This window comes from Tursiops truncatus, chromosome 14, assembly GCF_011762595.2.
Source record: "Tursiops truncatus isolate mTurTru1 chromosome 14, mTurTru1.mat.Y, whole genome shotgun sequence".
Taxonomy (NCBI): domain Eukaryota; kingdom Metazoa; phylum Chordata; class Mammalia; order Artiodactyla; family Delphinidae; genus Tursiops; species Tursiops truncatus.
This window is the reverse complement of record NC_047047.1, coordinates 86,439,150-86,452,382: the sequence shown is the minus strand read 5'-3', so window position 1 is coordinate 86,452,382 and position 13,233 is coordinate 86,439,150. Positions and strand designations below refer to the sequence as shown.

Here is a 13,233-nt window from a genome sequence, read left to right as displayed (position 1 = left end):
AGAAGGAGCCGCCCTTGCTCCGGGGCGTCCCTGGAGGCCCATCAAGGGAAGAACGAGGACAGCAGCACGCAAGGCCCTGGGGGGCTGGTGGTGTTATCATCGTGCTGCCAGCGCACACCTTAATCCTAAAATTCAGAATTTCCTCTGTGCCGTGGACACGCCCCCAAGAACAATGTGGAAGTGATGACAGATCGCTTTTCTTTTTTTTTTTTAATTTGGCCGCACTGCGCAGCATGTGGGATCTTAGCTCCCAGTTCGATCTTAGACCGGACCAGGAATCGAACCCGTGTCCCCTGCATTGGGAGCGCAGAGTCTTAACCACTGGACCACCAGGGAAGTCCTGACAGATCACTTTTAACATAAAGATTTTTAATCCAGTTTAAAAGAAATACTTAAAGCAAACTGCCCTTCAAATATGAGGTTAATTTAGGGTTTTTCTATGATTATAACGAATTAGGTATAATTGTATCTCAGAATTGTTAACTAAAAAAAAAGGTACAAGTGTTTCTGTTAAAATTCAAAGGCTTGATTGTAAAAGAGATTTACTGTAGGGAGTTTAACCTAGAAATCTCACCTGGAACAAGTAATAACCCAGATAAAATAAAAATTAATTATACACACATACAATCCCACAAAGGATCTAACGGGGGTGATTTTAAGGAACCACATGTACCAGAACATAAGGTAACTCCAAGCCACAAGCGTAACGCTGAGGCAGCTACTTTATCGTGAACAGAAACGTGGCATAATCAAGCGAGGGTCCCCCTAACACGCCCGCGCATCCCCCATGGCACCCCCCGTGTTTTGGGAGAAAAGCGTCTTCTCTCTGCTCACTCCTGTCATCCACTGTCACTCCTTCGCACAGGGCAGGCGTGGCCTCGCCTGGTATCTGCTTAAAGTCCAAGAATCGGGTCCAGATGGGGCAGCTAAGTGGCTGCGTTTGGGGCGCTGAAACTCACTGGGTCGCAGCTGAAGGCATGAGCTGACACAGGGCCACTGACCACTGATCCTGAATCAGAGAAAATGAGCGGATTTGCCCAGATCTCCACAGGTGCTTCCACGTGCAAACCGGTTCTATAGCTGCTCCCATTAAAACGTATTCTGATCCAACAGTCTCGCAGAGGAAAGCTCACCTAGCCTCAAGTCTACAACACAAAAGCAAAGAGAATACGACTGCTTTTCTGCTGCATCAGGCCTGAGACCTTCACAAGAGGGGCCGGGGTGCGCCAGACCCCAGGGCACCGCTAGGCCGTCTGCGCCAGAAACTCTAGGTACTGCCCGCGGGCCTCGAAGTGGTCAGCCGGCCGGTTGTACGCCGTCCACACTGGGTCTCCCACAAACAGCCGCATGGCCTTCACGTAGTTCTAGAAAACAAGCAAACACAGCAGCAACGGTTAGACCAGCTACGGAGGTTAACGCTCCTTGCTGTTTTATCCCTGGGTCTTAGCACTTTCTTCCATCTTCTGAGAGGCAGCGTCGGTGCCACGGCGAGAAGGCCTCGTGCTCGGGCGGCCAAAGCATCTGCGGCTCCAGCTCAGCGCTGACCCTGCACTCTCTCGGCAAACACCCCAGCCGTGAGCGCTGACCCCGCCTGGGCGTGTGCCCCTCCTCCCCTCCTGCTTCCTTTGGTACCGGTTTCCCACGAATTAGAAGGGAGGGCAGCCTGCGTCACAGTAGAAACGTGCACACCTGTCCATCCAGGGTTCACCTTCAGCAATTTATCCCTCAGGTACACTCACATAAGTACAAAATGACGAATGTGTGAGGTTACTTATTACGGCACCGTTTACAACGGCAAAAAACTGGAAACAGTTGGCGTACCCATCTTTAGGGGTCAGCCGTCAATGGGCTAAATCAGGGTACGTCCCACAGTGGACACCAGGCAGCTGTAAACAGGAACGAGGCCCTTTACATCCTGAAACGAAACGATCCCAAAGCACGACGAGCAGAAAGAAGGAAAATGCAGCCCCGCCTGCGGCAGTCGGCTGCCTCCCGAGGAAAAGGGAAAGGATACTGGCTCACGGTCGCCTGATATGCGTGACAGCACGCTAAGGAGATTTTTAAGGACATACAGTGGTTACTTTCAGGGAGAGATACTGGGCGCTGGGAACAGGGGTGACAAGGCGACCCTTCTTCACACACCGCCTCATAATCCTGAGTTCTAAACCTAGCGCGTTCAGTTCCCAGCCAAAAATCGTGCTTCAATCTCAGATTCGTCCGAATCACACCCAGAGACCCTCAGAGCCACCCTAGTCCCGCTTCTGTGGCCGGTCTCGGTGGCTCTAGTGCACGACTGTTAAGGCCCAACTGAAATGCTCTTAAAATGACGAGGGAGCAGTGACCCTGAGACCCGCACAAAGCCGGACCCCTGGACGGATGCCTCCCGCTGACCTGCGTGCACGGGCCCGGGCGGGCGGGGGGCCCTGTGGCGCCGGCCACTCGCTCAGAGGTAGGTAGCATCCTCGCCTCCCGCCGCAGGGCTGAGTGTCCACGTCCGTGCACAGACCAGGCCCCAGCAGAGAAGACGAAAGGCCCACCTTCTCGTCCAGCGTGAAGCGGTGGTATATCCCGGCGGGGAGAGTGATCATGTCTCCTTTCTCCATGAAGATCCGGATCCACCTGTCCTCTTTATCCCTCACGTCGAAGTACCCACTGCCGTCCAGGATGTAGCGGATCTCATCATCCAGGTGTAAATGCTCCTCATAAAACATCTTAATCTAGAGCAGGAGGGGTTCTCGTGAGCCCTGAACACCAGGACTGAGCTGCCAGACACGTGCTCCACAGATAGGAATATCATCCTACGTACGAGGGGCAGGAGCTACAATGCTTTGTGGAGCCGACCGGTGGACTAGCGGGAAAGGAAAGAAGGAACACACGGCGCTTACCGCGTGCCGGGCAACGCTCTCAGTGCTTTATATGAATAACTCACTCAGGTGCTCTCTGCAGATGGACAGATGAGGGATGTGGCTCAGAGAGGCTAGGTCGCCAGCCCAACATCACACAGCCTGGGTGTGTAGAGCCTAGACTCCCACGCAGACATCCTGGCTCCTGCAGCACACACGGCAGGCACGCTGATCGCACGCACACACACATCACGCGATCACACACCCCATCATGCTGATCACACACGCACACACACATCACGCGATCACACACCCCATCATGCTGATCACACACGCACACACACATCACGCGATCACACACCCCATCATGCTGATCACACACGCACACACACATCACGCGATCACACACCCCATCATGCTGATCACACACGCACACACACATCACGCGATCACACACCCCATCATGCTGATCACACACGCGCACACACATCACGTGATCACACACCCCATCATGCTGATCACACACGCGCACACACATCACGCGATCACACACCCCATCATGCTGATCACACACGCACACACACATCACGCGATCCCTCGCACACACCATCACGAGATCAAATGCACACAGCAGCCGCGTTGATCACACGGGCAGATCAGAAGCCACGTGTGCATCTGAGGAAGGCAGTCACCGTCTCAACAAACACTTTCCACCTGTCCAAATGTACTTTTGTGTTTTTCAGATCTTTATCCCTCTAACGTTCATAATAAAAATATTCAAATACGAACAAAAGTTGAAAGAATCCTACAGTAAACGCCCATCTTGCCCTGTTATGATCTCCCATCTCTCCCCCTCCTGCGCAGGAGTTTTAAAGCTTTCCTTGAATAATGTCGGCACGTTTCTGGAAAATCACCACTGACAGTGAGAGCACAGCACATGAACGCCTCCCTGTCAACCCCGTGGGCCGGTGAGGCTGTGAGGACGGGCCCCCCGCCGCTCGGGGCCCAGAGCCCCCGGAAGGTCAGCACAACTGAGCATACGCTGACCCCGCACCCCTTATGGGGTTCACCCTGAAGAGACGCCCTGGCGACACAGTGTGTGCACGTCGCTCCCTGCCGTACTGGCCGTAAGACACTGGGAACAATTCACAGGCCCAAGCAGAGTGGGAGAATACACAGCGGACGGGAGTCACCATCACGACAACCGGAGACCAGCAGCGCGGGGCACAGCGGGGTCAGCGGTACGGTGTGGAAGAGGCAGGGACACGGATCTGCCCTGTTGCGTAATTTTGGCTTTAGAACCTAGTTATGTTTTACACAGACATAAATAAAATGAAAACAGGCTTGGGGGTGGTGGCGGGGGGCCATACGTCTGAAATCAAGAGAGACGCTCATAACCAAAGAAGGAAGAGAAAACTCATCTAAGTACCTTCTGAACACATTACTTTGACTACATCCTCAGTCTGAGACAGGACCACAAACAAGCCTGGAACTCCAGGGACCGGTCTGCTGTTCGTAACAGCGTGGCTGCAGCTGCCACCCCGGAAGCACGGGGTGTGTAGAAGGGCCGGCGGGACTGGAGCCGGGTTCTTGCTGTGGGAGGACAGAGACCCGAGTCTCTCTCTACAGACTGAGGAGTCGTCCCAGGAGTGTGACTGGACTCAGAGGCATCAGTGTGAACCAAAGATTGCTCTCACACGGACACGCACACACACGGACACACAGACACACGGGGACACACACGGACACACACACACGGACTAACACGGGGACGGACACACACACGGACACACACACACAAGCGGACACACACATATACACACGGATACATACATATACACATGGGCACACACAAACACATACAGACACACACAGACACACGGACATACAGATGTACATATGTGCACATACACAGACACACGCACACACAGACACACGAACATACAGATGGATACACACAGATGGACACAAACGCAAAGACACACACATATAATACACACACAGACACGCACACACACACATGGACATACACACAGACACAATACACACACGGACACACAAGTACACATACACACACGGACACACACACACTCTCTCTCTCTCTCTCTCTCTCTCCCCCCCCTCATCCAGTTGGCAGAAGGACCTGGGCACTGACCCCAGAGTAGCAATGAGGGCACCAAGCGCCCTGTCTGGGTTTCTAAGTCCCCGGAAGAACAGCCGATTCCAGGGCCGGGTCAGGGGAAAAGCCTGGAACACGCTGACCCAGACAGCACGGAGGTGCTGATGAGCATGAGGGGACGCGTCAGGAGGGCAGGGGCCACTGACAGGGGTGCCCACTTGCCGAGTCTGGAACAATCTGAACATCAAAGTGGATCGTGGCAGGAATGGACTACAGAGCATTAAATAAGACTCCATAAGCCCGTGTGGATGTACATCCACAGCAGAGGACGGAGAGGCAGCTCAGTACAGGAGGATGACGGCTGGAAGGGCACCGTTTTCACCCTGACACTGACACTGTTTCAGGCAGGAACCATCAAGATTTACTAAAATCACCAAGTCAAAGTTTGATAGAAAACACGATATTCACAGTCGAAAAGTAACTCTCCACAAATTTCTTATTCGTTACACAGGGGAAAAAATGGTCACTTCACAACGCAGAAACTTGATGGGCACCAGCCTAACCAAGTTCAGCATCACCGGTGACACAACCCTCTGACAGCACGTGCCTCCCGACAGGGTACCCTGGGCAGACACAACACCACTTCTGTAGAATTCCTGCCAAAAACGCACAACCTGAGTCTAACCACGAGGAAACCTAAGGCAAACACGAGATAATCAGATAATAAAGAAGTTTGTTTTACAAGAACAAGAGAGATAAGCCTGTATTAGGAACAGGGTTTTATTTCAGGAGAGAAGCTATTCTACAAGATGGTAATGATGAAAATAATCTAACTACTAGCATTTACAATATATGAGCCCCTTCTGTGGAAGATGGGAAGTCTAAAATTCCAAGTAAGAAAACACCATTTAAATCTCGGAGGATCTCATGACTCAGTAGGGCACTTGGTGAAAACTTTCGTCATTCTGTAAGGTGTTATAATATTTGTGCTCTGAGTGACAAGAATAATTTGATATAGAACAAAGTAAGGAGATAAAAAACACAAAACACATCTATTTTAAACAATTTTGGTGTCGCTGCACCACTTTCATTCTTAGGTCAACGTGTTAAGTGTTGGTTCACCTACTTATATTTTCTTTTTCAGGAACACACACAGAAGACATCCAAGCTAATGGAAGGGAGCCTTCCTGGCGGGTTCAGCAGAAAGAGCCTGAGACCAGGGGGAGGACCTGGGTTCTGGGCCTGGCTTTATCAACATGACCATGGGAAGCGGTCCACACCCCCTCCAGGTGTCCAATGATAAGACTAAGAGGCTAAAGCTCAGTGAGCCGTTTATTTTCCTCATAGCGTCACAGTTCATAGCTCAGCTCGATGAAAGAAAAAGTCTTGGGACCAACACAACTGCCAGCTTTTTTTTTTTTTTTTTGCGGTACGTGGGCCTCTCACTGTTGTGGCCCCTCCCGTTGCGGGGCACAGGCTCCAGACGCGCAGGCTCAGCGGCCATGGCTCACGGGCCCAGCCGCTCCGCGGCATGTGGGATCTTCCCGGACCGGGGCACGAACCCGTGTCCCCTGCATCGGCAGGCGGACCCCCAACCACTGCGCCACCAGGAAGTCCCTACACAGCTGCCAACTTTTGTCAAGAAAGAAAAATTCTAAGACAACTATTATTGTCGCTATTGTTTCATAACGGAGTCACCTTATTCCTGAGAAAGCAAAGATAACAATTCCAAAAACAAGGCAGTCACTTAACTTATTAAAAACTCTGCACATCTGTTTTCTCATTTTGCCAAGGATCAGTGGGTTTCTTTATTAACGGGCACCCGGGAATTACCATAAAACTAACAGCTTAAAACAATGCTGACTTCACTTCCATATGAGATGGGGTAACAGAAACTGGATTTCCCCTCCCACCTCCAACAGTCAAAACAAACACAATATAAGAAAGAATGGTTTGCAAAACACCAGACACCAGGAAAGGGAAGAAAGTGACCCGTGAGGCAGAAACAAGAGAGGGGAACCCTACTCCTGCTCTAGCTCACACCTTGAGAGAGTTCTCAGGCGGTGGTGCAGGGAGCGGGGGACCCAGGCAGGGCACCCTGAGCTGAAGAGCAGAGCTGAGCATCTGGGGAGACCAAGGGAGCTAGTACGCAAGACAGGAGTACCCAAGGAGAGAACGTCACAGAGAAAATCCCAAAGACCCGCCGAGGATCTCCCTCCAGTACTCTTCTGAGAGCGCATCTGAACGGGCCTAGGCAGACTACCTGAGGCTGGGAAGGAACCACTCGGATTCTTCAGGGTTGAAAGGAGCAGCTCCTGGCACTGACGCCGACCCAGGAACATGCCTCTCCTACCAGTCAGACTGGGAAAACCTCACTGTTCACGGGGCTTTGTGTGGTGTACACAAAGGAACTGTGCTTCCTTAGTGGGGAATAATTAGCTACAGGTTGGTCTACCTAACAAGTCTTAAAGGAAAGACCCAAAAGGATCAAATTGTTTCCAATAAGCTTACATGCATTCCAGAACAAAACTCAAGAATATTTATACTGATACAACAATATCCAGCACCCAAGGGAACAAAATCACAGTGTCTGGCATCCAATCAAAAATTACCAAACACGCAAAGAAGTGAGAAAACATGACCTTTAACCAGAAGATAAATCAATCAACCAAGACCAACTCAGACTTGAGTTTCCAAATGCAAACAGGGACTCATGCAACAGAGTAAGGAGCATCAGAAATGCTAACTATCGGTAATTAAAGAGTATTTTTAAATAGGATTTAAACCTCTTCACAATATAATTTACTACTTAAAAATGAAAACAGGGCTTCCCTGGTGGCACAGTGGTTGAGAGTCCACCTGCCGATGCAGGGGACATGGGTTCGAGCCCTGGTCTGGGAGGATCCCACATGCCGCGGAGCAACTAGGCCCGTGAGCCACAACTACCGAGCCTGCGCATCTGGAGCCTGTGCCCCACAATAAGAGAGGCCGCGACAGTGAAAGGCCTGCGCACCGCGATGAAGAGTGGCCCCCACTCGCCGCAACTAGAGAAAGCCCTCGCACAGAACCGAAGACCCAACACAGCCAAAAATAAATTAATTAATTAATAAAAAATAAAAAAATAAAATAAATAAAAAATAAATAAAACCCTAAGGCAATCACTAAAACATTTTTTTTTTTTTTTTTTTTTTTTTTTGTGTGTTATGTGGGCCTCTCACTGTCGTGGCCTCTCTCGTTGCGGAGCACAGGCTCCGGACATGCTGGCTCAGCGGCCATGGCTTATGGGCCTAGCCGCTCTGCGGCATGTGGGATCTTCCTGGACCAGGGCACGAACCCGTGTCCCCTGCATCGGCAGGTGGACTCTCAACCACTGCGCCACCAGGGAAGCCCTAAAACATTTTTTTAAATGATAAGCTAAGAGGAAAGAAAACAGAATCACACAAAATGCTCAATTAAAATCAGACAAGGAAGAAAAAGAGGAGTACATTTTTTAAATAATAAAGGACAAGTATAATAAATTAAAAGTTACAAATATGGTATGTATCAATCCAACCACATCAATAATCAATTTAATGTGAATGGTCTAAATCCATCAATTAAAAGACAGAGACTGTCAGAATAGATTAAAAGCAAAAAACAAACAAAAAACCCTCTAACTATATGCTGTCTACGGGAAATCCACTATCAATATAAATACACAAATAGGTTAAAAGTGAAGATCTGGAGAAAGAAACACCATGTTAACACTAACCAAAAGAAAGCTCAAGGAGCTACATTACTTTCAGACAAAGCAGACTTCAGTACAAGAAACTCACAAGGGATAAAGGTGTATACTATGTAATGACAAAAGGGTCAAATCTCCAGGAGGACATAACAGTCTTAAACAAGTATGCCTCTAACCACAGTAAGGATACAGTTGAACTGAACAGCACCATCAATCAACTGGAAATAATTGACATTCACAGAATACTTCAACCAGCAACAGTAGAACACACATTCTTCTCAAGCTCACATGGCGCCTTCACCAAGATGGACTATATTCTGGCCCATAAAACAGGACTCCACATATTTACAAGGACTCACATCATACAAAACACACTCTCTCACTACAATGGAGCTAAATCAGAAACTAACAGAAGACAAATCTCTGGAAAAGTCCCCACATAACTGGAAACTAACATATGTCAAGAAACCTATATAGTTCAAAGAAGAAATCAAAAAGGAAGTTAATTCGGAGATATCCTAAATTGAATGAAAATGAAAATTTGTGTGATGCCACTCAAGCAGCACACAGGGGAACATTTACAGAACTAAACACCTATATTAAAAAAGAAGAGGGGCTTCCCTGGTGGCGCAGTGGTTGAGAGTCCACCTGCCAATGCAGGGGACACGGGTTCATGCCCCGGTCCGGGAAGATCCCACATGCCGCGGAGCGGCTGGGCCCGTGAGCCATGGCCGCTGAGCCTGCGTGTCCGGAGCCTGTGCTCTGCAACGGGAGAGGCCACAACTGTGAGAGGCCTGCGTACCGCAAAAAAAAAAAAAAGAAGGAAGGCTTCACGTCAATGACCTCAGCATCCACTTTAAAAAATTAGAAAAAGAAGAGTAATTAAACCCAAGGTGAGTAGAAGAAGGCAAATAAAGACAAGAGCAGAATTCAAGATAATAGAGAACAGAAAAACAATACTGAAAAATCAATGAAACCAAAAGCTGTTTGGTAAGATCAACAAAACTGATAAACTTCTAGTGGAACTTGGGCAAAGGAGAGAAGGGACACAAATTACCAATATCAGGAATGAAGGAGACAGCACTACAGATTCTACAGATATTGTGAGGATAATAAGGGAATAGTCTGAATAACTTCATGCCAATGAATCTGACAACTCAGATGGAATGGACAAATGCCTTGAAGGACACAAACTACTTAAGATTATTCAAGAAACAGATATTCTGGATAGCCCTATATCTGGTAAAGAAATTGAATTCGTAGCTAAAAACCTTCCTACAAAGAAAGCTCCAGGCCCATATGACTTCACTGGTTAATCTGCCAAACATTTAAGGAAAAATGAAACCCATTCTACACATACTCTTCCAGAAACCTGAAAAGGAGGGAGTATTTCGCAGCCTATTCTATGAGGCCAGCATTACTCTGATATAAAACCAAAATGAAGACATTAAAAAGGAAAGAGAAGCTTGTGTTTATTAGTAGCAAATATAATGATTCCTCTTTTCAAATATTTCAGAGCTCCCTCACCTTTTCTTCGTAATTTGGGAGTTTGTCTCTGCATATGGTTATTATGTCCATCCAGGAGTAGTTTCTCTCCTTTCGGATCTTCTCTAATTCCGGATCATTCTCGTATTTGTCGGCATCCAGCTAAAAGAGTTTAAAACACAAACAGGAGGGCACATGAGTGCATCGAGACATTCTCTCTCTGGATCTCCAATATCATACTCCAAATTTATCATCCAGTCCTTTGTCCATACTAAACCAACCTTTCTCCCCCTCCTTTCCCTATTTCTTTTAATGGTTTTCCCACTCTCCATAACAGCTAAAAACTACGCAGTTGTGTTTAATTCCCACCTCCCTTCTCCGCAACGGTCCTGCCTGGGGGATTCCAGTCCCACCGTCAGGAGCCCAGGGGAAGCTCTCATCGCCTCAAGCCTGTCCACACCGCCATGCCCTGTTCCTCTGCCACCAATCCACTCTGCAAGTCTAACTGATCTCTCGATAGCACCTCTTTGGTTACGTTGTTTCCCTGGGCCAAAACACCTGAAGCTGTCAGAGCCTACAAATAAAAGGCAAAATCCTTAGACAGAGACAAGAGGCCTTCTACCACCTGGCCCGGGCTGCCTTTTCTACTCCTCTGTCCCTATTCCCTGTTTTTAAAACACCTACATCCTAAACCAAATGCGATTATGGGCTGCTCTTCAAAAACACCCGATGCTTCACAGCCCCACACCCCTGCTCCTGACACCTTCCTACGCCTGGAACGGCCTTTCCCCGTTTCCACTTATCACAATCCCATCAACTGTTTAACGTCCATTTTTTTTTTTTTTTTTTTTTTATTTTGCGGTACGCGGGCCTCCCACCGCTGTGGCCTCTCCCGTTGCACAGCACAGGCTCCGGACGCGCAGGCTCAGCGGCCATGGCTCACGGGCCCAGCCGCTCTGCGGCATGTGGGATCCTCCCGGACCCGGGCACGAACCCGTGTCCCCTGCATCGGCAGGCGGACTCTCAACCACTGCGCCACCAGGGAAGCCCTAACGTCCAATTTTAAGGTCATCTTCTTCATGAACCACACCCCTGGGCCCCAAACACCATGACTATGAACTCCTCCTTAAAACTACTGGCAAAGAATTTCACACATTTTGCCTTATGTTGCAATAAAATGCGCATGATATCCCAACTACTGAACAGCAAACTCAGAATACCTCAAAGTACTAGTCGGCGATACGTTAGCTGCTAAAAGACGACTCCCCAAATGAGCAGATCCACACAGTACGCACTAGTGCACCATCCGCCTTGAAACCCTGAGCGCGTGAGCGCTTCCTACCGCCCTGCGGCGGCACTAACAGAACAGGCAAAAAGGCTCCCCCTGCTGTCGCCGCTCAAGCGCGGTGATTATTAAGAAAGGTACGAAAATACAGAGTAAACGAAGTTTAATTTCGACAGCCCTTTGCCTCACCATCCAGAGCACAACGAGAAGGCAGGAGAAACTGGGTTTGATCTCCTGGAAAACCGCAAAGGTGACTTTTACAGCGTCTTACTGTATCCTTTGGGTACATTCAGAAGTTGGCCACCGTCTCACACCCGCTCTTAAACTGTCACATGTACCGCGAAACCCGAAGTGCAGGGATTTGCAGTAAAACTAACTTATTTTCTTCTCAGAACACACGCGATACTGCCCTGAAGACACCGCCTTCCAGGAGGTCGTGGGGGGCGCCCCGGCCCCTCCCCCGGAGACCCGCACTCGCCGCGGGCCCTCCAGGGACCCCAAGCCCTCCCGCCCCGCCCGTCCCGCCTTCAACCCGGACGGCCGACGACCCCGCCGGCACCGGACCCTCCGCCACGTTCCGACGGCTCACACCCTGCCCCCGCCTCGCCCTGGGCGCCAACACCCCATCCCCCCAACCCCCAACCCCCCAACCCCCCAACCCCGCTACTGAGCCTGCGCAGTGCGCACCACGGCCTGGACGCCGACCCCCGGCCCCGCCGCCGGGCATGCGCAGGGCGCAGGGCGCACGGGGTCCCATCATGGCGGCGGCCCCCGTTCCCGGGGGCGTGGGGCGCGCGGGAACTCAGGGATGAGCGGAGGGCTCGCCCGCCCGCGACCCCGCCCCAGAGCCCCCGCCCCGCAAGACCCCGACCGCGCCCCCGGACCCGCGTACCTTCCAGTAAAGGACCCCGAGCCCGCGCAGCTGCTCCAGGCCGACCGGGCGCGCGGGCTCCCCGCGGTGGGGGCGCCGCGGGTCGTCGGCCGACTTGTCCATGTACCAGGCCTGCACCATGGCCGGGCCCGGGGGCAGCGTCGCCGCCTGAGCCCGGACCTGCTCGGGCCGGTCTGAGCCCGGGACCTGCACCCGGGACCCGCGCGGGCTGCCCCTCCCCCGACCCCTCCCCCGGGAGCCGCCGGGAGGGAGGGAGGGAAGGAAGGAAGGAGGGAGGGAGGGTGGCGCGGGAAAGGAAAGCGGGAGGGAGGGCGGCGCGGGAAAGGAAAGCGGGCGGGACGCGCTCCGAAGGCCCCGGGCCGAGGGCTTCCTTCCCGCGGGCCGGCGGATGGGCTCCGAGCGCGGGGCAGGTGTCCCCCGAGGGCTGTCTGCCGGCTCGGCTCAGGCCCGGTGACCACCCGGAGCCGAACCTGAGCGGGGCCAACCGCCCACCCGTGGCTGTCAATCAGCTCCTCGTGCAGGAGGCCGAGTGTGGCCCGGCCCTGCGTGAACTCAGTCGTCCGGGGGAGGGGCTGCTTGGCCGGCACTGTGTTCCCGCTGCACGGGATCGGGTATAATTCAGCGCCCTCGAGCACCGCGCACATGCCTCGCGGGGTGAGGGCTACAGTCTCCTTGAACATCCAGACGCCATCTTGTGAAGCAATTTATACCGCGATTAAATAGTTTGTATTTTACAGCGAAGAAAGCAAATGCCAAAAAAAAGAGTGATTTTTGTTAAGCCCGTGCCGCTGAGATGGTGCACAGCTGTGGCTTGAGGCCAGATCAAGTCACCACAGAGGACCCCCGGCATCATTCCGGGTGGGATATTGTACTCTCCGTCCCCCC

At 51.3% G+C, this 13,233-nt stretch overlaps 1 protein-coding gene across 1 annotated transcript; it reads right to left on the bottom strand.

The window, feature by feature from the left end:
- Positions 1–348: 348 nt before the first annotated feature.
- On the bottom strand, positions 349–12,945 carry ADI1 (acireductone dioxygenase 1). The gene is made up of 4 exons (XM_019943340.3): positions 12,349–12,945; positions 10,214–10,333; positions 2,538–2,717; positions 349–1,364 (listed from the first exon to the last, which is right to left on the bottom strand). Exons 1-4 carry the CDS (start codon positions 12,466–12,468, stop codon positions 1,245–1,247), a joined length of 540 nt encoding a protein of 179 aa, XP_019798899.1. The 5' UTR covers positions 12,469–12,945; the 3' UTR covers positions 349–1,244.
- Between the last annotated feature and the right edge of the window lie 288 nt (positions 12,946–13,233).

Bases quoted from the DNA above. Each gene is read 5' to 3' on its own strand.
- ADI1 (XM_019943340.3), bottom strand. From the start codon at position 12,468: ATGGTGCAGGCCTGGTACATGGACAAGTCGGCCGACGACCCGCGGCGC. The intron at 2,718-10,213 runs GTGAGGGAGCTC...CTCCTGCTCTAG, and splicing joins TCCCAAATTACGAAGAAAAG to ATTAAGATGTTTTATGAGGA. The intron at 1,365-2,537 runs GTGGGCCTTTCG...CTTGTTTTCTAG, and splicing joins GCTTCACGCTGGACGAGAAG to AACTACGTGAAGGCCATGCG.